This window comes from Chaetodon trifascialis, chromosome 11 (assembly GCF_039877785.1).
Source record: "Chaetodon trifascialis isolate fChaTrf1 chromosome 11, fChaTrf1.hap1, whole genome shotgun sequence".
NCBI lineage: Eukaryota > Metazoa > Chordata > Actinopteri > Chaetodontiformes > Chaetodontidae > Chaetodon > Chaetodon trifascialis.
The window spans coordinates 3,954,194-3,976,661 of NC_092066.1; the positions used below are offsets into that span (position 1 = coordinate 3,954,194).

Sequence of the window (22,468 nt, forward strand, 5' to 3'; positions counted from 1 at the left end):
CCACGCACATCAGGAGCTGATAAATTATGTGTTTTGTCAAAAACCTTCACTTCGTCCGTGCTGACCGTCTCTGTCTCCAGAGCAGCTGACCGGGAATCGGCCTGATTATTACCAAACATTTCTGCTATATGAGGCAGTCTGATATGAAATGATGGCTGAGGCGTGGCGGATCACCGAGCTCAGCAGGCACAAGCTGTCCCTCGTATCCAGCAGGCCTCTCAGCCAAACACCCTCCCACGGCGCATGCTTTCAACAAGCCGGCCCATTCACTGGCCCTTATCTGCAGACTGCGCACGGGACGTGACTACTCCTTGGATGACAGTGTTGTGTTTTAGGCTTTTAGACACACACGTAGCTGCTGCATTCAACACAAAACATGCAGCAGATCCTCAGAAATGAGACGCTGGTGGTGAGCAGTGTTTGGCACGTTTGCAAGAATTTCCCCTTGCCGGACAAATAAAGGTATATGGATTGACTGATTGAAAAAATAACTTAAACGTTTGAAAAAATATCAAAAAAGAAGCTGAGCAATAAGTAAATAAATGCTCCTTTTCCTCAGTTACAACATTCAAATGCAGGTTACATGCAGGGAGGGTGGGTTTGTCCAGGGGGGAGACACAGTGTGCCAGCTCTCAGGCAGCGCTGGATGCTAACAAGGACTGATGGGACGAGCTAGTGTTGCTAAGAGACCGGGGGCTGCGCTGATTGGCTGAAAGGGGTTTGAACTGGACAAAACGTCTGATGAGTTCAACTAAAAGGAAAACAGAGAAATGAAGGACGTGCAACGAACCGCACACACGCGCCTCACATCTGTGCGTGTGAGTGCGTTCGGGCTGTGCTCTCAGAATAACACACACACACACACAAACACACACACACATACAACTGAGGAAATGCTGTGAGCACTTCCCTCCAGCCTGCTGGAATGACTAAACATCTGCAGATCTGTGCGCGTGCGTGCGTGTGTGTGTGTGTGTGTGTGTGTGTGTGTGTGTGTGTGTGTGTGTGTGTGTGTGTGTGTGTGTGCGTGCGTGTGTGTGGTCAGATATTTTGGGAAGAAAATCAGAAAATGCAGAAATTCATGGAAAGTTTGTTCAAATTGAAGATGGCTGTTAAAAGACAACCAACTCAGGTGAGTTTTCACCTTTCAGCTTGTTTCATTTGAATCAGCGTCAAAGAAGAAGAAGCTCTCTGCGCCGCGTGTCGGCATCTGAAGCAGCTCCTGAGCAGTCCTGACTCCAAACCAGCAGCCGCTTTTTATGAATGACTGGGACTCGAGATGCTGGATGTTTGACGCTGTGCATCGTTTTCACACAGCCTCAGTCAAACCTGATGAAAACACACCGCTGCGCGTTGTTACGGCGCAGGCTGGCTCTAACATCCAGCGTGAGGGCAGATGTGCAGAGAAATGCTGCAGTGAGACTGAGAGAACATCACATCACAGCATCTCACTGGCAGCCTATAGGCGCACTGCGTGTTATGTAACAGCCAACAATAGCCTGGGTTAACATCCAGCACTGTGACCAGGCGGCAGATATATACTGCTGCATGTGTGCGAGTAAATATACACGTACTGATGATGAGCACTACAAACACACAAAAACACCACAAAGTGAGAGACGAGCAGCATGTGAGCGTCACTGACAGGCAGCACGCTTCTTTGGAGATATTGAATAAATTCTACTTATTAACATTTATGATCTTCTTTATCATTAAAACATCACTTTTAATGGCAGAGTGTCTTGTTTATTTCAATTAATTTCCCTTTCTCTATTCAGCAGCACATCCCTGCATACTCGCTGTTCCTCATGTAGGCTGCTCATCCCTACGTGACAGAATGAGCAAAGCTAAGCGAAAGTACACTGGAAGACGAGAGGGCCTGCCTTCCAAAATTAAAGCGTCGCGCCGCAGACTGCAACATATTTAGCTACCGTGAAACTGTCATACGGAAGTGCTATGACTTAATTTGACTAACTTGACACTGGTCCTCTCACGACTCCTCGTCAGTGACGCAAGACACGTGTTTCTACGCGTCCACGGTGATGCAGGCGCCGTTTTTCCTGGAAGTTAATTTGATCACTGTCAGTTTGACTTCTTGAATATTTCACCATTACGTATCCACACGAATGAGATGGTACTCATGAACTCTGTGAAGGCAAACTTCAGAGCTGACACATCCAGCAGTCCTCATGTAGTTCTTAAGGGTTTTTAATGCTGCACGAGACCTAAACACTACGTGATGGGGACAAACGCAGTAAGTCCTACATCAGAAATCCCATTATTTAGACCTTCAGTAAGGTACAGGGACGCACGCACAAACACACACACGGGCCATCTATGCTGTGCAGGAAACACAGCCCATACAGGTGTGATGGTGCAGGGTGTGTGAGAGGGACACAAACACAGAATAAAACGCGAGTTTTAATCTTTTGAAATATTCACTGATGATGACCACTTGTTGATGTTAGTGCTGCTTCCAGGTGATCAAAAGCACCTGCTCCAACTTCAAGCAGGCCTGGATTATCAATAATAATAATAGATTTGTAAATCTATCTGTGCACCTCGGTGATAAATAAAGCAGCATCCAGTGAAAATGTGTGACAGAAGTGTGAATGGGAGCGTCAGGTGTTGCGTAACCGCCATTTATTCATTCACCACTCAACAAGTAATCAAGCGACATCCAGAGAGGAAAATATATATACTGTTAAAAGAAACCCAACCTTTCCTCTTTTAAGCACGAGACGGAGCCTTTTTAACGTGCGCGTTGCCTGATTGGCTCCACAGGAGAATGTAACTGTAACGTAACGAGTCCGACAGAAGACATGCTTCAGACTACGCATCCATTATCGGACAGGTCTCTCGCTGACGCGTTTCTGCCGTTTTTCCAAATTAAATATTATCGATTACTTTCAGAAAACGTCCCCCCGAAATTTTAACAGTGGGACATACTATATTTTACCAAAGTGCCAACAGCGACAGAGTATCTTTTACTGAAACTAGCTAACCTAGCTTAACGCTCGTGATTTTGCGGACGTGCCGCTTTGAGAAAACAAACATAACGAGCGTAACGGTTTCTAAAATACCGTCAGACATCAGTGTTTAAAAGCTCAGTGTGTTTTCCTGTTGTTTATTTTCTGTAACGTTACTTCGAGGTCACGGTGATGAATTCGGTACGCTCGGTCGAGCCCGTCCGATAATGGAACTCATACTAAGCAATGTTACCTTGGGCATCCCCTCCGCTGGTCAGCACGGCGATGGATTTACCCGCGCCGGACAGATTCTCGAAAAATTTCCGGGTGTCCTGCCGCTTCGGTACAACCGCGCTCGCCATGCCTGTCCTGGGTCCCTGTCACCTGCCAGAAAAATAAAACGTTCAGTCCAACTAGCCTGAAGCGCCAAGTACTACTGTCTGTATCTGAGTCAGGAGAGATACTGTAGTAGTACTGCAGTGGTTGCCGCCCTCAAACTGCACGTACACACCCCCCGATCAAAGATCGTACTTTTACGAAGATGATCGACTGAGACGCTTATGTCCTGTAAATTGTATATACATAAATACAGTACATATGAACACATATTTAATTTTAGTTCCGCTAGAAGCATTTTACCACTAATTCTGCTAAAGCTAATCTGCAGCCTGTTAAAAATATAAAATATCTTTAAGCAACTTTTGATCCAGTTCCCATTTCTTGAAATAGATTCAGAGTGAGAGGTCTTCTCTTTCTGCCCTCTTTGGACAGAGTGAAAATTCTGAGCCAAAGCCAGAGCCAGAGAGCCAATGAACGAGGTGTTTTTCTGACTGACAGCTAAATCGACCAATAGGCGACTAGATTATGTACCGTGAACTATATTCCAACCAATTGCAGCTGAGACTATATTTTCCAGTCAGGAAATAATTCACTGCCAGTGACAATTCATGAATTTCTTTGAAATACAAACACTGAAAGAGAAAAGAGAGTGTTGTAAGATCGTGAAAAGTTGACTTAATGCAACTCAAGATTAGATTATTAGATGAATTATGTAACGGCAGCAACAAAGAACTGAATGCAGGTGTTGAAATCTGATTTATTCTCTGTGGTCCTTCATAATTTTTTAATGTGTATTTCTTAAAATTACATTCTAAAGTTCTGATATTTGTGTCTGACTATCCTAAAAAGTTTTTACCTGATTGTTTTAACTTTAGACAGAGTTTGTGACCTCTCATGAAGTTCATGACCTTGAGTCGCTGCAAACTTTATCTCAGTGACTTTTTCTGAGCACAATATGGCATCGCGCGTGTGTCGCCAGCGAATAGTTATTATATTTCATAATAATGTAATCATGATAAAAAGGTTTATTTGAGAGTAAGTTTGAGCAGTTCTCCGCTGGCAGACGGTGGTGCAGCTGTGTGATTAGATTAGAAAGGCCATGCAGAGGGCAGCAGGTCCTGGACCAGTTTTAAATTCTTTCCTCTGGAGACGAGGAGGCAGTACAGTGTGTACCTGTGTCCAGCTCAAATGTGTACTTGTATAATAATAGTATTAAGTCCTCCTGACCAAAGACATTTGGCTCACTTCTCTAAATGCAGCTTTAACATTTGGAAAAAGGAACTTCTTTAACATGTCATGAATCTGGGTGTGTCACCAAACAGTGTTCCTTATTTTACATTCAAGATTCACATCAATATGTGTGGGTGAATAATAAAATGAAAAAAAAAATTGCATGGAGCTATTCAGTGTGTTAGTATTTTGTCCATTGTGAGAGGATTCTGGTAAAAGTGCAGCAGCAGAGGCAGAGATATCCCTACAGGCTCCAAAACTGCTGCATCCTACACTTTCCTCAAAGCAACTCAACGTCACATCTTTTATTATACAGGTTGCAGGTCGAGGCTATAGGATCAGGAGTCTGACTTTGTCATTCGAAGAGGTCTGGAAGAGCTCCTGACAAGTTTCTAGCATTGCAAATTATGTACAAATACACGTAAACTGCATATATTCAGACTTCCAGTGAGGCTGCATAGCCTGATAATCAGAATTAATTAGCATTTGGTTTCAGCTCATTAACATTTAAATTAAAAAAAAAACAACATTTTTGGGGATTTTCATATTGAGCATATTATAGTGACGCAGGCCAAGAAACCAGATATAAACAAACAGCTAATCAATGATCTAATGCATCCAAACCAAATCATCCCCTGCCGCATGAATATTTAATAAGCATGACCACCGCTCTTTTAAATCCCTGGAAAAGGTCGCCTCCTGCTGCTATAAAGTGAGCACTGCATGCACGCACGCACGCACACACTCACACACACACGCACACGCACACTCGCACACGCACACGCACACACACACACACACACACACACACACACACACACACACACACACACACACACACAGGCAAACTGCATTTTAGCGGATTAGAGATGAGAAATCAATCAGTACTTTGTGAGTGGATAATTGTCTTTTCATTCATTCACTGAAAGGCAGCCAGCCTCAGGTCTGCAGCGCATTACTGCTCCTGTTGCTCCTCACGGATGAAATAAAGAGACAGTCCAGCTCAATAAAAATAATTTATTTACAGTGGCATGAATCATAAATTAACGAGCAGCATTGGCAAAAGCAACATTAGAGTCGACAGCTTGCATAAAGTGGTGTGAACGTCTGGACTTTTGCATAAAAACACACTCTGAATAAACTGCTTGTACCAGACTGCGTCACCTCTGAGATACTTGATCTGAACATCAGGGCCGAGAGGAGGATTGAAGACAGAGATCTGCTGAAGCACAAACACTTCGAACAGCCACACACCCCCTCTGCTTTGACATAAAGCTCTGATTGACGTTTGTACTGTGAAATACCTTCAGACATTGATGTATTTAGGCTCTGAAACTGTTCCGAAAGGGGCAATAAGTCTACCAGATTTGAATCTTCTGACCTGCACTAGTAGCTTTAACCAACTTCTTCCCCACTGTTGTAGAATAAAACATTTCAGCTAAAAAAAAGGCTATAAAAATCTGTTAAGTTAAAAGAAGCTGAATGAATGATGTTTCTGTCAGCTTTAAACATCCTGACGACTGCTGGTATTTCAACAACACTGCAGAAAATGTGAGTTTTCTTCCTGCATTGATGTTTTATGCAGACCAGCAGCACCAGCGCGATGTTAAAGCCGCTGTGTGGACTGAAAGCAGCGGTTTGACGGCACCTTTCTACAGGTATCTACACGCAGTGGCTTTAAGAGGAAACAACTAAATGAGAGGAAAATCTGACGTAAACAGCTCCAGTGATGCCGCTCCAGTTGGTCTACAAAGAATAAACCATGAGCCACCTTCACTTTACGTTCCCTCTATTTAAATGTACATATATTCTTTAAATTGACATTAAATCAGTGTAACCTGCGTAACGTTTGGAGTCTTTCTATGGCTACAAAACGTAACATTTGAGAGTTTCTTCTGCGAAATGGAAAAAGCCTTTGGTGCAGCTTCTGATGTGAAATCTCCTCAGCTGTCAGAGGGAAGCTGAACTTCTGCGCTTTTGGTGTTTTTGTGACTAGAAGTTTGTCCAAAATTAAACTCTGTAAGCATTCAAAGTCAGAAACGGTGGCAGTGCAGTCCTGCATCAGCGTTAGATCACGTTATTGATGTCATTTACAGGCCACTGTAGCTCAAAGTGTTCAAACGTCATCTAGAGATGTGCTGATGTTGCTGCAGTACCTACTGGTCACCAACAGAGGTCAGCAAAGGTCAAAGGTTACTTAATGCCCCTTAAAAAAAAAAACACTGCATCAGCTGGTACAACAACACAGTGTAAATACAAAGAAAGTCATTTGATTAGAGATGCGAACACAGTATTACTGTAATTTCCATGAGTTTCTACACAGGTTAACACAGCTTAGTGTCACTTCTTGGGAGAAAATATAAGTCCTGGTCATCTAATAATTATTATCATCATCATTATTATTATAAGCTACAGTATGACGTGGTAAAACACTCACTCAGCAGTATGTGACACATATAATACACCTGTAAACCTTACAGTTATACACCAGACAGAATCACAGATCTAAGGCATTATGCTTTCTCTTTAGCATCTTAAGGTACTGCAACTGATACAATATCCAACTACGAATTAAGAAAGTTCTTCATTATATGTGTATACTGTGAGTGAAAATCAAGAGAAAATAATTCACCTTCATCTAAAACATCAGGGGTTACTGTACACAAGTGTTTCCGCCTGCTCTTGATTGCCTTAAACGTTTGCAGACAGTTTGACATTCAGGACGTTTGCATGGCTTACATTTTCTCGCAGAGGTCTGACAACATGTGTCCACGCTGGAGTATCACTGACTGTCCTGAAAGCTTTGCAGTCAGGATGCATTTTCACATTCTTCTTCTGGGCAGAAGTCATGGTAGAGAACGCGCTTAACAGATTTCAGACGGCTTTGAGGAATCCACGATGTTAGTTACAGTCAGCTTTGTTCACAATCACAAGCTTAAACAAGACAGCACCTAATGAACAGACTGAGCACCTTTCAGATTGATTTCATGAAACGATTCCCAAAATGCTAGAGGTCCAGTAAAAGTCCATCAAGTCCGTAAAATATTTGGATTGTAGAAGCTCTCCCAGAAAGACCCAACACAACAAACAATACACTTTTTTTTGTCCTTCAGTGTGACGGAGAGCTTCAGCCGAACGCCTGTGAGGCGAGAGCGACCCCTGCAGGCCGGTAACGTGTGAACGTAAAATGAATGGCAGTAGCACAGAGTTTGATTAGTCGCACACAAGTTGTTTAAAAGGCAAAGCTGCTTTGGAGGCAGAAATAATTTCATCGGTCAAATCTCAGAGGGAGGAGAGAACAAATGTTTCTGACTACAGACTTTCTGTCACAACGCGCTCACCGTCTGGTTTAGCGTCTTAGCATGCTAAGAGTTGCTAATGAGCACTGTAGAGCAGCAGAGGCTGATGGGAAGGGGATTAGTTCTGCAGGTATTTGGTCATAAACCAAAGTGATGGACAGATTCAAACATTGCCCTGATGGTGGCGTACGGGAAATCTGAATGTCAGGTCCAAATTTAGAGGTAAGAGAAGAAAATTATGAAGCGTGAAGCATTTTCTGCTTCACTGGGGAACTTTAGGCTACTTGTAGCAGGTTAGCTAGTTAGCTTAGCTGAACATTCAAACTCAATACAGCTGTAGAAAAATAGCAACAGCCAGCTGATTTCTAGCTTAAAAACCAGGTAGCTCACATTCTGAGCGGCTCATGCTTTTATTTTGAGTACATTCTTTGCCGCTGAAGTGAGCTCGTGAATTGACCTGCGCTCTTGTCGTACTGCGGACGTTCAGCTCCGCGCACTGACCTTTCATTTAACCGATGAATTGTTTCTGCTCTCTGAGAAATGTTTGTTGGCCTAAAACCGCTGTTTTGCAGTATCATTTAGGGGAAAAGGGTATTATAAATCTGTATGTACACTATCTATACACATTCACCTTCATTCAAAAAGTCATTAAATAGGGATACAGCTCCCCTGTAACTACAGCAGTTGAAATATATTAATTTTAAAATCGACATCAAAATGTACCATTTTGAGAGGTTTCCTTAAAGAAAGACATCCTTGACTTTTTGCGCCATACAAAGAATCTCTAAAACTTCTTCAAAACTATAAATACCTGTAAAATATTTTTCATAAACTTCCTCACTCGACGTTTTCAGTCAGGGTCTAAAACAGATTCACAAAAGATAAAATCCAGAGGCGTCGCTTACGCTCGGCCACCGTTCGCTTCTCCAGTGTCGAACTGCGACGTCATCGACGTCACGCATGCGCTGCTTCAGAGGATCACAGCAGGAATACATTCATCTGACCGGAGATCAGCAAACACTGCGTGTGTGGGTCCATTTTCAGCAACCGGGAGCTAAGAAACGACGGCAGGTTTTACTGCAGCAAGCTGTAATGCACAGATGTTCTCCTTCACACTTTGTCTAAAAGATGCTGCAGGGAGCATTTTGTGTCTCTTCTCTAAAACATGATGCTACTACTTGCCCCTGATTCTGGTGTTTTCTATGTTTTTCCTCTACCATCATTATATATTTTGAAATATAAGTGCCAAAGACATCCTTGATGAAGTCCAGTGTGCATTCAGTCCAGCTGAGCTCCCGCTAATGTGAATGTATGCAGCTCACAGAGATGTAAAGCTTTGCATTTCCACTTGCAGAGTAACATGGCTGCTGCAGCTCCAGCTCATCTGATTGTTTGAACACCAGTTTTTCGAGAGACTTTGCAGAGTACAGTATACAGATAAATATAATGCGTACTGTTGAGTTAGTGGGTATCAAAGCACTAACTAAAATACAGTGTTTCCCACAAACCCAGACCTGAACCAGTATCCTTTTTGTGTTACTGGTTTCCTCCTATTGTGCATTTGCTGTCAGGATGGTTCAGATGTCTCCCTGTCAATTTTTTGCATAAAATGTTAAAATCAGTGTGAGAAAGCCGCACTGAGGTGAACGCTTCACATGTCCTCTCTGTTTAGTGGCTCTGAGCTGGCTGCTGTGTTTCCGTCACGTGTCCTCAGCTCCTCGATGCTTCTCCGCCAGCTGAGCCGAGTAGGCGTCGGTGGTTTTGCATGAGTGTTGCAGCCACAGCCGGGGTCAGCAGAAGTTCTAGGAAGACAGAAAAGAAGAGATGACTGCGCTGAAGAGTTTGCCTTCTTTAAGTCTTTTTATCTGTGACAGCACTGAGAACTAATTTGGGCCTAAAATTGAGCCCTGAGGTACGCCGAAATTAAAATCAGAACAGGCCATCAAGGTGAAATGAGGTGCTCTGTTTGACAGATGTGATGAGAACCATCTCAGAGTCCCATAGCCCTGAGCTACTGTCTACACTATGTGGGATTAGTACTTGACAAATTTAGCATTCTCATATACTGTATAAGGTAATGTGTACAAAAACGAGTCTTGTACTTACAGAGTTGGCTTCACCCTCTTGTGTCAACATGTCAATTCCCGCCAGCTGTCCCAGGATCAAGCTGCTGTCACTCACCTGTAATGATGAGGACAGCACAATAAATATAACGCAAATGATGAAAATAAAGATTAATCACAGGTGTATGCACTTAGCTGAAACAGTAAACAGCAGGCAGTATCTCAGCTCATCTCTCACCTGCTCAGCATTCATGGAGGTCATGGAGCTCATCTGGCCTGACATCTGGTTCATGTTGCCACCGTTGCTCGCCATGACTCCCAGGTTCATGTTGTTGTTGCTGCCGTACATTCCTCCGTTGGGTTGTGTGGAGTACTGTGACTGTGACTGTTGTGGGTACACGCTGGAAGGAGGCAACAGAGTCATTTAGTCACAACCTAACATCCCATCAGCTGTGGTGATTTGTTGATCTGTTGTTACCTGTTGCTGGTGGAGATGGTGGCAGGTTGGGGCCATCCGTTAAGGTCGGTGCTCGCATGGTAGCCCGGTGCACCTCCCTGGTTCGGGCCCTGGGGCTGAGCTTGACCCTGGTTCTGCTGCAGCATGGGGCTTTGACCCTGCCCCATCCTGGGGGACAACAGGGGGCTCTGTGGGGTCGTGGCCCCACAGGGAAAGCCTGACACTGGGTCCTGGTGTTGCTGCTGCTGGCTCATTCCTGCAGATCGGAGCAGATTAAAGGTTTTAAAGGGCACGGATGGGTACGTTAGTCTTTGCTTAACACCCAGTTTTTGATTAAAGGTGACTGACAATTGAAAGACCAAAGTAAAACCTGAAGATAACAAGTTCAATGTACACGAGAGATAAGATAAAGAGATAAAGAGAGTTTTCAGAACAAATTTAAAACACTGACAGAAGACACAAGAAGACAATAAAAGAAAAGGACAGAGAAGAAAAGAGAAGATTTTTGATTCACCCGAGCCGCCACCAGAGTCGTCTACCTACGAAATCACTGCATGTGGTGTCCTGATTGTTTTCTAGCAGGGTTAGAATCATAAACACTGAGTCATGCAACCATCACCATCACCCAATCAGCTTAAAAAAGGTTTTGAAATGATTGAAAAAGTCTGAAGACATACACGTGATTACCGCCACCACAACAGAAAGCGACTATATGCCCGTCGCTGCAATCGAATACCTGAGCTGCCGAACTGGAAGGCACTGTGCTGTGACGGTGGACTCATTACCCCGCTGTACTGCCCGCCTACACTTCCCATCATGCCCTGGCTAGCCAGATGGTGGCTCGGGGAGAGAGGGGAGGAGAAGGGGCTGGAGGAGCCGGGATGGGGGGGAGGAAGTGGAGGAGGAGAGGGCAGGCCGGTACCGTAGCTGGAGGCTGGGTAGGGGAACTGCTGCGGGTTGCCCTGTGGAAGCCGCGGGTTGGTGCCGCCGATGGGCATCGGCGTGGGAGCGGCGCCCCCGCTGGGCATGTTAGGTGGCATGTTGATGCCTGGAGTGCGCATCATCATGGCACGCTGCTGGTGCATGTGCTGTTGCTGGTGCTGCTGCTGCTGCCGTTGGCGTAGGTGGTTGTTGAGGTACTCGCGCTGACGCTGGGCCAGCATCTGGGCGTTGAGGGTTCCCTGCAGGGAGGAACTTAATATTAAGTACTTAATGAAACTTAGATCAAATGGAATACAACAGTCCAAAAAGCTTTAGGACGCACTGACCTGGTTTGGTACGTTAGACCTTAGAGGTAGATTCATATTGGGCACTCCACTCATCTGGTTCGCCATTGGCTGACGGTTCTGCGTGGGGAACATTAACATTAACATTAATCTCGACAGAAAGTTACAGAAGACAGCAGCAACCCTTTTTTTTTTTTTTTTAAATGCTTAACTTTTCACGTGAATCCCTGCGTGCTGAACTCTTGTATATTTACTTCAGTGTTAAAACCTTCACCTGAATGACTCATTTATGCGTCTGCAGGTGGCAGATTTATTTGGAGCTTTCTTCCAGACTCTGACTTCACTGTTTCCCCACTGGCACCAAAAGAAATGCGAAGATGGAAGTGCAAAAGTCGTGTCTCACGTCTGAACACTCTGTTAAATCATCAGTGCTATTTCAGTTGATCTACACAAGCTGTTTTCCCTCAACTCTCCACCAGGTGGCAGTGCAGACTGAAATCTGTTGTACCTACATCTGTAAATATGGACGTAAGTAAGAAGTCTCTTGTGATGAATTATTAGATTTCAACAGTTGGGGATTAACCCTCTGAAGATGCACACATTTAACTATTGTACAAACTAAACAAAACATAATCAGAAATATTATATTCAATTTCTGCTAATAGATCCTCCAAATCCTGCACACTGGTCCTTTAACAACTAGTCAGTCACACAGTGTTAACTCTGTACATGAGTGTATGAGTTTGCAGGTCGTGTGTGCATCATTAAATGTCTCAGCAGCGGGGAATTGCTGATGAAGGCAGAAAGTTGAAACACATTTGTTCCTTTTCTGGCTGCTGTTTAAACTCAGCGAACCCTGTCGGCATCACGATCGGCTCAGCTGCAGCACATGGAATCAGAAGAAGAGCAAAAAGAGGCTGCGTTCAATGCGACAGCCATGTCTTTTCCACCATAACTAAGTTTGGCAATCGATGAAGCAAGGACTCAAGGTGTGTCACCATCTATTAAATGTTTGTATTTATAGGGAGCAAGAGGCAAGAGGTGTATTTGTTGTTGTACTCAGGTATTAATAAGGGAAGAGCCACACCATAAATATCTGATTTACTCTATAAAACCAACTGATTCACCTCTGAGGTAAATGAGGGAATGCAGGAAGGTTCGCATTAGCGGTGTTGCACCTTCCAGCATGCAGCACCACCTACAGCATTATGCCAGGACATAGAAATTAATTTGCTTTGCTACTCTTTGATGTGATTTGGCCCAAAGCCTAATCACCAGCTGGATGTGACAGTCTGGCCCATCTGTTTAACTCAACACTCCTGGTTTGTGGTCAGTCAGTATCACTATGGTGATGCAGAATGTCTGCCGCGGCCTACCAGCTGGGCCTGGAGTCGGTGCTGCAGCTGGAGCCTCAGGTTGTTGGGCTGAGGTGGCACTCCTGGATTAGGCCCCCCCGGCCTCATCCCAACCGCTCTGGGCCCCGCGCTCCCAGGCATCCTCATCATGGGGGGGTAACCGGCGGGCGGCATCCTCTGTGGCCCCATGTGGCCGCTCATAGAGGGGCCGTGGAACCCACCATCAGGAGGCATGCCGCCGTAGCCTTGCTGACCACCGTAGTGTTGACCGTACAGGAGAGGCTTCATGCTGGCTGCAGGGTCCGAGGTGCCGAGGTACTGGTCCTGGTCTTGCAGAGGACCCTGCATGATGAGAGGACATTATTGTATATATTCCGTATTAACTTCTCAGGTCAAATGGAGCCACAGTGGATACACCAAAAACACTAACACTGAAAATCTATCTTTATTTTACTGGCCTATGAACTAGAACAGTTTGAAGGGCCCACCTGTCCGGCCAGCGTCGGGATTCCCAGCATCTTGTCGATCTCCTCCAGACCCTCATAGTCCTTCAGCACTGAGCACAGCTGGCTCAGCAGGGCTCCTTCATCCGGCTGGCCCTCAGGTCCAGTGTCGCAGCACCCCATCCCGTCCTCCTGGGGGACGCCGTACGGTGGCCTGGAAAGGAACTTGATGTTATTGTCACAGCGGAGTCAAGGGTCCACACAAAGCCCGGAAATGCTGCTCGTGTCTAACTGTCCTGGGATAACTTTTCTTTCATGCTTTAGGATAAAATGGATGCCATACCTGCTTTGGTTTCCATAATGATCCATAGTTATCATTCGGTCTGGCCATGGTGCAGTCTGATTGGGTGGAGCGTGCTGCTGAGGGTAGGCCGGGTTTGCCATCTCCATCTCTGAAGGGAACAAAAAGGAACGGAAAAGGTCAGAACCAGTTCTGCTTTTGATGAGCGCTGATGTTTGAGTTTCTTTCTCTTCTTCTCACCATTGCTCATCATCTGCATGTTGACCATGGCTCTGGGTCCAGGCGGGCCTCTTGTGGGCAGCGCGGTGTTCATGTTGGGGACCATGCAACCAGGTCCAACCCCCTGGCCCATCATCGGCCCCGCAGTACCCCCCATGGGCCCCTGGGGACCCCAGCCCTGCTGCATGGAGCCCCGCATTGACCCGTTGTTCATCATGCCTGGTTTGGGGAGAATGGAAATAATCAGACAACCTCACATCTGTGTTAAATAAAGCTCAGTGCTGATGGAAAATTTCATGCATTTTTCAAAATGGAATAAGATTATTTTAAATTACACATAATAGTCTTAACATCAGGACGCAGAGCTCGTGTGTGTGAGTGTGTATTTGTTCAAAAAGCTGCAGCAGGATTACAACAGTATTTATAGGCAGAACCGACGGGATTCTACTTCTTGTCCTGCCTCACCTGGATTGGTCATCGCAGCCTGGTTGGCCATGGGTCCGTGGGTTCCCATCATGCCTTGCTGCTGCTGCAGTAAGGAGTAGGGGCCGTTGTTCCTGTGCTGAGGAGGAAATGGCCTGACAGCATTGGGGTTGGGGCCCATACTGCTGTCCAGAGACGTGCTCCTGACTGGAGGAGCTCCTCGAGCCGGCTGGACCGGCCTGGCACCAGCAAAGCCTGCTGGGAGGAAGAAGCTCAACTTCAGCTGCAGCTCAGTTAAAGCACACATCACCCAGAGAGACTGTGTGTACTTTACAAATCAGTAAACAGCCAGCGTTGAAAAGCCTGTAAAAAGATGGTAGAGATGATAAAGGCTTGACGTACTCGCAGGGCCGACAGGAGGGAAGGCTCTCTGCTGATTGGTGGGGCTGCTGCCCCTGCCGCCGCTGTCTGTCATCTGCAGGATGTTGCTGATGATGGTCTGTTTGTCCACAGACGAAGCAGGTGGCACAGAGGAAGAGGAGGACGAAGAGGAAGCCGGCCTTCTGACCGGTGGCTGCCCCGCGAACAGCTGCTGCTGGCCGCCACTCTGCAGGTCCTCCAGCAGGTCCTCCAACTCAGTGGTCTGAGATCAGCCAAAGGGAAAAACAGCATTAGTGAACAGGTAGTCCATCATTCATAGTTTAGAGACTTGCATTTGAAACCCGTTCTTGCTTTTGAAGACATGCTGAAGGACAAATTCCATTCAGGCTTCCTTACATGCAGGTGATGAAGCTGCTTCTGACAACAAAGAAGCAGTTCAGGTGCATTTTGAGTGTTTCAGCCACAAAAACAGATCTGGATTTCTCCTATTGTCAATATCATGGAAAATATGTAGCACCACACTGAAAGGTACAGTGGATCAGGAGCAAGGCAGCAAAAACGAAAAGAAAACACACTTCCCTGTAAAACATGAAATCTGATATTCACTTTGGAAGAACAACTTTGAAAGAAACTGAAAACCCCTCAGTATCACAGAGTAATTTAACCCAAGTACGTACACACACACACACACACACACACACACACACACACACACACACACACACACACACACACACACACACACACACAGAGGAATGATTTCCTCTGGCTGTTTGGCTGATGAATAGAGGAGGAGCTAAATATAAACTGCCGGCACTAATGAGGTCATGTGTGATGTACAGTAAGACACAGACACAGCTCTGTTTAGCCGGGGTGTATATGCGCACGCACATACGCACGCACACACACATACACACACACATGCACAAACAGTGAACACAGCATGGTCACACAACAAGGGCATAATTCAAGTGGGGATGAGAGGGACACGTCCCCCTCAAATCCTCAGAATCTATTGTTTGTTGGACAGGTGAAGAACCTGTGATGGAGCTAACCTTGGCCATGTCGAGCTAATGCCTTTGTTTACGCAGCATGTTCACCATCAGCTGGCCACAGTACTGCTGTCAGCTTATCCATTAAATCAAACACACAGATGAAACCTTGAATAGCAGCTCACTAACTTTAGCTTTTAGTGCTAGCACAATCGGTGTGGCGCCACCTCAGCTGAGTCGAGCTACCTGTCAGTGTACACTTTTGTGCAGTAACAGTGGGCACATAGTAAACATCATTACGCAGACTCTGGGATCTTGTCTGATACAGTCTCGGGCAGCTAAAAGGCAGCGAGCTTTGAGTTTGTTTGGTGATTGTAGTGGATAACCAAAGTTTTCTAGCTTGGTTGTTGTCGTTTCCCCCAGTTGCTAATAGACGATAGTAAAAAGCCAAACCTTACTGGTGGTACCTTGAAGCCTTTCTATTGTGCAGACAGAGGCCATTATTTTGGCTGGAGATTGCTGCTGTCCTCTCCTAAGCAACCGCCATAGAGACACGCACGCCTTCATTATCTGCCGGGTTTAGAGGCCAAAGCTCAACTAGTTCGAGAGAGGTTAACTTTGTGCATCTCTCAGTAAAGCATGGCAGAAAAAATCAGAGAGGATGGAAATAAGTTAGAAAATGTCTGTTTTGTTTCACATATTTTACATTCTGAGTTTGAATTGAATGTCATAGAGACTTAACAATACACAAATATCATACAGGCGTATGTTACTCAGGAGCAGCGTGACGTATTATAAACACACAATTACTCACTAAGAAATTACACACACACACTGTCACTTGTTTACTATGTTTCTCTCATACACACACGCACATGTGATACGCACCAGCATAAAATGCATTACACAGTCTTGCACAAACACACACTGCCACACGTTCTAAAACATTTTCTCAGAGCAACTTCTGTCCACTCGCACAAAAAGCAACACCTCGGTCTAATTCCTGCTTTAAAGCCCTCGTAACTGTTCAGAAAATGTGCTGCATAAAGTTTCATTTGATTTGCGCATGCACATGAGAACACAAACACTAGCAACCTTCTGTTGGTCAGCTGTTTTTTTCTCTGCTTTCTGTGTTTCCTGTTCTGCTCCTTGTTCTGATAAACTTGAATATCACCTCAACAGCCTTGACCTGAGGCACGTTCCTGGCACCATCGAGACCGGAACGTCGTCTTAATCTACAAACTACAAAGCAACCCTCTCAGGATGGGAGCCTCTGAACGGCTGCTCCCCCCCGGCAGCGGCCTCCGCCGTCCGGAGGCACAGCTGCTGGCAGGAGAGTCGTCTTTGTCTCTCTTCAGAAGCTCAGTCAACCGCCTTCGGGCCCTTCCTGGACCTAACTCCAACTGTGTGAATGCACCTGCACTTTAAATAAGCACAACAACTCTCTGAAGTGGCAGCACGTTGCTGAGTGTAAGCATTACCTGTAAGAGACCATTAGTTTATTTGAGTTTACCACTCAAAATCCAGAGACACATGTGTGACCCAGGTCTATTAAATGCACATTCAACTCATACTGGACCCACTCATGAGTAACCAATGTCACAAGTTAATCACCGGCCATTGCTGTAAGAGAGTTTCCCCAGTTGTGTCTTTGGGACCAGCTTGTATCTAAAAGTTGTTCTTGCTTTTGAAGGAAAGATCACATTCAGACTGTCTTACATGCTGAGCAACATAAACAAAAACTCCTCTGCTGTTCCTCCATCCAATGTTTCAAATACAGTCCATAAACCTTTACTCAGAAGGCGGCGTCACCATCATGTGTTGTTGAGTCCGTGTGCCTCTCAAACAAGATACTACCAAAGCAAATGTATTCAGCCTGAGTGATGCATGCTAGCATCCTTCTGATGCAGTGTTTCAGGCATGTTATTTAAGCATTAATACTCCTCAGAGGATGAATCCAGATGAATTTCATGTAGCACCATGAGAAGGTCAGAATTTCAACCTCTGTGTAACAGTGAGAAGCTCCGAAACTTCAGCCAACACTGCACTCAGAGATAAATGCTAATAGAGCATGCTAAAATGCTAACTATTGGCAGGTTTGCATCATACATTACTTAAATCATTAACTGATGATCAACTGTCAATGACACTGACCTGGTCCGCCATGTTGAAACCTGCTTCCTGTTTCTCTGTCTTGATGTTGGACAGCTTCGGGCCATCAGCAGATTCCATCTTGATGGCTTTATCCAGGATGCCGTTGTCATCCCGATCCAACAGATAGCGAAGCAAAGCATTGTCCTTCTTTTTGGGGCTCCCAGGCTCCTGTTTTGTGCAGAGCTCTCCTAAGGCGGCCATGCTGTCACCTGAGGCAGACTCTGGACCAATGGGGTCTTTTCCTGTAGCCTCAGCCGTCAGCTTTGCCAACTCCACAGGGGAGGTGCTGGTCTGCAGCAACCTGTGGAGAATTTTGTGTTTCTCCTTTAATGAGGTGGAGTGGTTGTTATGCCCGGTACCACCTGCACCCCCAATCCCACCCAGCTGGTCCTTACAGTCCTGGTCGTCCCCCAGGGGCCGCGGTGGTGAGCAGGGATCAGACGGTTCTAATTTAGTGGTGAGGAGCTGGAGCAGCTTAGTGTGCCCTTTTGTGTTCAGAAGGCGGTTTGAGGGGTCGCCGAGCTCCCCTAAGCTTCCATCACCCCCGAAGCTGTCGGGGTCGCCATCTCTGCCCTCCTCCTGCTCACCCTCCTGGTCTTGTGATGACAGTAAGTTCTGGTGCTCCCCAAAAGTTCCAAATAAGTCAGCCTCTAAGCTGGGATTGTTCTTGGCTAGGTGGCCACTCGTGCTGCTGCTGTGAAGAGGACTCTGAAGGCCAGCTGGCTTTCTGTCAGGCGACTCGGGATGCTGCCCCTCAGTGAGTCCCTGGGAGATCCTGTGGCCCTGCGTGAGGGCCTGCAGCGCAATCAGGGAGTTGAACGCCTGGCCATTCCCCGTGCTGCTGCACACAGATGTTGGCGAGTGGAGGCCGGCTGCAGGAGAGAAAGAACCAGGTGGATGCTGGGGGAGGTGAGGGCTACTACAGCTGCTGCTACTAGCAGCCATGCCGGGGCTCTGGCGATGGCGGGGAGACAACATGGCACCTTGGGCCCCTGAGCTGACGCTGGGGCTTCCAAGGGCTGAAGGGCTGCCCAGCTTGTGTGCATGAGTGTTCCCCTGAGGCGTGGACGCCCGACCCGACGCAGCGGCAAACCCCCGTCCAGGGGCACCGGAGGCCGTGGCGGAGTGGTGCGTGTTGCTTGTGACACTGGCATCAGGGGAAGGGGAGGGACCACTCACACTGGTTGGAGTCATTGGCTTGGTCATGCCTTGGTCTGCGGCCATGCCACTGATGTTCTCCCTGGAGGAAAAAGACAACAGACACAAGAATCAGGCCTGGTCCAAAGGAGCGCCGGCTGTTCATAAACAGATCCTATGAGTGAATGTTTAGAGGTTCGACTTTTGAGAATGATGTTACTTAACTTAGTTAATGTTTAATGAGCAGATCAGGCTTGGCAAAGCAGTACACAATATAAAAGTAATAAAACCTGCGTAACTCTAACTATAGCTCCTGAACCTTGGAATCACTGCCGCTTGGCTACAGAGCAAAACAGCTAATAGCAGGAAAGTGTTTCACAAGCATATCAGTATATTTATTGTGTGTCATTAAGAAATGTATGGACATCGGTCGGCCTATCAGATTGGAGTATAGCTCCTTCTGTTCGTACCGTAGCTCAGAAGCCATGTGTTACTGTAATGCCATGCTACAGGAGGCTTTGCCCATTTTCAGAACAGGCTTTTTGAGAGAATCCCCAAAAGACTATGAGAAGCTAAAAAAAGCAAGGAAGTGGACTTTGCAGATCAATTCTTTACTAAGTCTAATAAGCAGTTAAACAAACAGTTAATTTTCTAACTAGTGATTTTCAGTAAAAGTCCATTAAAAGTAGTGAAGAGCGTTTTGGATTGAGTAAACTTTGCACCATGGGAGGTTAAATACTTCTCTTTCAGCTTCGGTCAGACGTGTCACACAGATGAACAGAGCAGCTCTGAAAGAGTGTACACAACTGAGAAAACACAGTTGTAACGGGGCCTGGAGCTGTAACAGAGAGAGCGCTTTAAACACGGATCGGCTTCAGCCCCGCACCAAACACAAAGCTCCGATTGTGCTGAACGCTGGAGCGATAATTTTGAATGTGAAACTTGTGGAAGTAAAAAGGCCAAGTTCTCGCCATTGATCCCCGAACGCTCTGGGTAACAGTCCTGGCATTGTTTTCTGACCGCTGTCCAATTGCTGACTCTGATTGGTCATGCCAAAGGCTGGATGCTGGGTGAGTCGTGGTGGGAGGGAGGGATGGAGATACTGTAGACTGGACTGACTGGTAGCGCTTGTGTCAGTTTTGGTCTGTACATGTGGCGGCGGTTCTGAATAACAGCCTCTTTGTTCTTAATCCACATTGCTGCCACCCCCTTTGTCCAAATCGAGAGGAGACCGCAAGCACTGAGAGAGAGAGCATGTGATAGACACAGGCCAACAAGCGGAAAGACGAGCAGGGAGATCTGATGCATATAATATTTTATTGCAATAACTTATATGTCATTAAAGTAATTATTGCTTAAAATTATAGAGTCCTTTAATGTCGCTTTTCAGTTGATTTATCACCTCTGAGTCTCGCTCTCTGATCTCTGTTGTAGACTCTTAGATTGACTAAAGTGGATTTTTGTTTAAAAATCCTGCTGCATGTAGAAAAAACATTCATTAACTGTTTTCAATAATGAACACTCACTGCACATTAAGTTCATTTAATACCTACATACAGCATATTTAATAGGATTAGAATAACGTTCATGGGCCTTCAACCCTGCTTCTTTCACTGGGATTGGCAGACCATAAACACTAAATCATGACTGAACTGAAGTAAGAGACTCGGTTCAAACAAGTCTCTTGTCCAGGGAGGCTTTTCTTCATAAGGACAAAAGAAAAAAATTAAAATCAAAGCGTAGAAAACTTTGACACAGCCTTTTATCTCCATTGATAAACATAAGAAGGATTGTTAAGTAGCTGAAGCAGCCCAGGCTAAATGCCATGTAGACGCAGAGAGAGGTAGAGGCAGAGTGTCCGTTACCTCTGCAGGATGTGCAGGGACATGTAGAGCTGTGGTTCGTTGGTGGCTGGAGACCTGACCAGCTTGCTCTTGGTGTGAGCTGAGACGATGGTGCCGTCTGCCAGGGAGAATCTGTACAGAGGGCTGAGCGCATGGCCGTTCCTCAACACTGCAAGGAGACAGACACAAAACGACACCCATCGACATCATAAAGCATGACAGGCAGCCATTGAGTGAGACAGAGTACGCTCGAGTCCTCAAGCACAGGACAAAAAAGGAGTCAAGCATTGTAGGACTCAGCAAGAGAGGGTTTTAGTATTACAACGAGCATGTTTTGGCTGCAAAGCCTCCATTAGGTTTAGTTAATTAGTTACAGGCTGCATGTGTGAGCTCGGAGTCGTCTTCCTCACCATCTTGCTGGTGTTTCTTGGCGAAGGACATCTCCCCCTCATTCTGCAGGTGAAACCTCTGAATGCACCGCCGGACCAGGTCCTCCCAGCCCGGCTTCACGGACGCACGGAGCAGACTGGTGTCCAGGGATGTGATCTTACCTGGACGGGTAGAACACCTGCTGTTAACGTATTACTGTCCTGTTTAAGAAGTATGTGGAGCAGTGGGGTCATTACTGTAACAGTCTATCTCCTCCACACACACAGCTTCATACAACCAACAACATACTTATCGCATGGGACAAATTGTGCGAACTGGCTCAACATACACTGATCCACACTGATCACATGATGTATTAAGAGCGGAACCTCCTCCTCCTCCTCCTCCTCCTCCTCCTACCTTGAAGGTCCTGTCGCGTGGTGAAGCTCTCGTACGTGGGCATCACGGGTCTCTCTTTGACGGGGACTCTTCTTGCCACACAGATGAGGCATGACTGGAAATCTGCGTGTTTGGAAACGTATGGGTCAAAATCATCCTTCATGAACTAATGCAGCATGTGTGGAAGAATAAAGCAGAGAGCGTGGCTCAGCCGTGGATGCCTTTCTCCTCTGATGGTGGGGGGTTTGTCTGTAGGTAAGTGAGAGCTGGCTCACTCTCCCTCTCTTGGGTGGTCTTGTTCTGGCTGTCCACCTGTTATAGCCTCACAGCTCCCCTCATACGAAATAGAAAAGGTAATAGATCTGCCTGATTAATCCCCCTGTCTGTCTGCCTTCACAGAGACAATGTTTGCTCCAAAGAGATTTTGTTTTTTGAGTAAATCACAAATGTACCTGCATGTCGAGGCTAAGGCGGCTACAGAGGTAATATGCGGGAACTGTACAAGAACTGTGATTGGCTGGCATGGGCTGCCTGTGTTTTCTGATGACGCGTTAATCAAGTTGAAACATTATCTCCTCCTTTTTATTCTCATCCTCATTTTCAACTACAGCTATCCCATGACATTACTGTTGCACTGATATCAAGTTCTACATGGACACCAACCTCAGCCTCGGCCTCCCAATCTGCGACTAAGCCTGAGCTTTAACTTCAGCCTAAACCTTAGTCTCAACCTGCAGCCCGCCATCTGTCCACCAGACATCCTCCTCCTGTCGGGGGAGAGATTGGCACAATATCTGGTTGTCAGACATCTAAAATTAGAGTGCCAGACAGATTCTTTTCCCTAGTGTGTATGTGTGTGGTAAGATAA

At 46.0% G+C, this 22,468-nt stretch overlaps 2 protein-coding genes across 12 annotated transcripts in view; both read right to left on the reverse strand.

Moving 5' to 3' along the window:
- The window catches only part of pfkpb (phosphofructokinase, platelet b), a 21,523-nt gene extending 18,055 nt beyond the window's left edge, over window positions 1-3,468 (reverse strand). For 3 of the 8 annotated variants that reach the window (XM_070974399.1, XM_070974397.1, XM_070974401.1), the window contains exon 1: window positions 3,223-3,468. In XM_070974399.1, the coding sequence (XP_070830500.1) occupies window positions 3,223-3,331 (109 nt within the window). In that variant the 5' untranslated portion in view covers window positions 3,332-3,468. The remainder of the gene's footprint in view (window positions 1-3,222) is intronic. The other 5 variants (XM_070974400.1, XM_070974395.1, XM_070974393.1 and 2 more) reach the window with 3 other exon arrangements.
- A 4,579-nt stretch (window positions 3,469-8,047) lies between these two features.
- Window positions 8,048-22,468, reverse strand: part of LOC139338991 (nuclear receptor coactivator 2-like) — a 41,736-nt gene continuing 27,315 nt past the window's right edge. For 2 of the 4 annotated variants that reach the window (XM_070974389.1, XM_070974388.1), the window contains exons 7-22: window positions 21,622-21,723; window positions 21,243-21,383; window positions 20,854-21,001; window positions 17,852-19,091; window positions 14,727-14,967; window positions 14,367-14,582; window positions 13,923-14,120; window positions 13,725-13,833; window positions 13,427-13,595; window positions 12,960-13,280; window positions 11,626-11,703; window positions 11,094-11,538; window positions 10,379-10,613; window positions 10,139-10,301; window positions 9,944-10,018; window positions 8,048-9,639 (exon numbers count right to left, since the gene is read on the reverse strand). In XM_070974389.1, coding sequence (XP_070830490.1) covers window positions 9,628-9,639; window positions 9,944-10,018; window positions 10,139-10,301; window positions 10,379-10,613; window positions 11,094-11,538; window positions 11,626-11,703; window positions 12,960-13,280; window positions 13,427-13,595; window positions 13,725-13,833; window positions 13,923-14,120; window positions 14,367-14,582; window positions 14,727-14,967; window positions 17,852-19,091; window positions 20,854-21,001; window positions 21,243-21,383; window positions 21,622-21,723 — 3,893 coding nt within the window. In that variant the 3' untranslated portion in view covers window positions 8,048-9,627. The remainder of the gene's footprint in view (window positions 9,640-9,943; window positions 10,019-10,138; window positions 10,302-10,378; window positions 10,614-11,093; window positions 11,539-11,625; window positions 11,704-12,959; window positions 13,281-13,426; window positions 13,596-13,724; window positions 13,834-13,922; window positions 14,121-14,366; window positions 14,583-14,726; window positions 14,968-17,851; window positions 19,092-20,853; window positions 21,002-21,242; window positions 21,384-21,621; window positions 21,724-22,468) is intronic. The other 2 variants (XM_070974390.1, XM_070974391.1) reach the window with 2 other exon arrangements.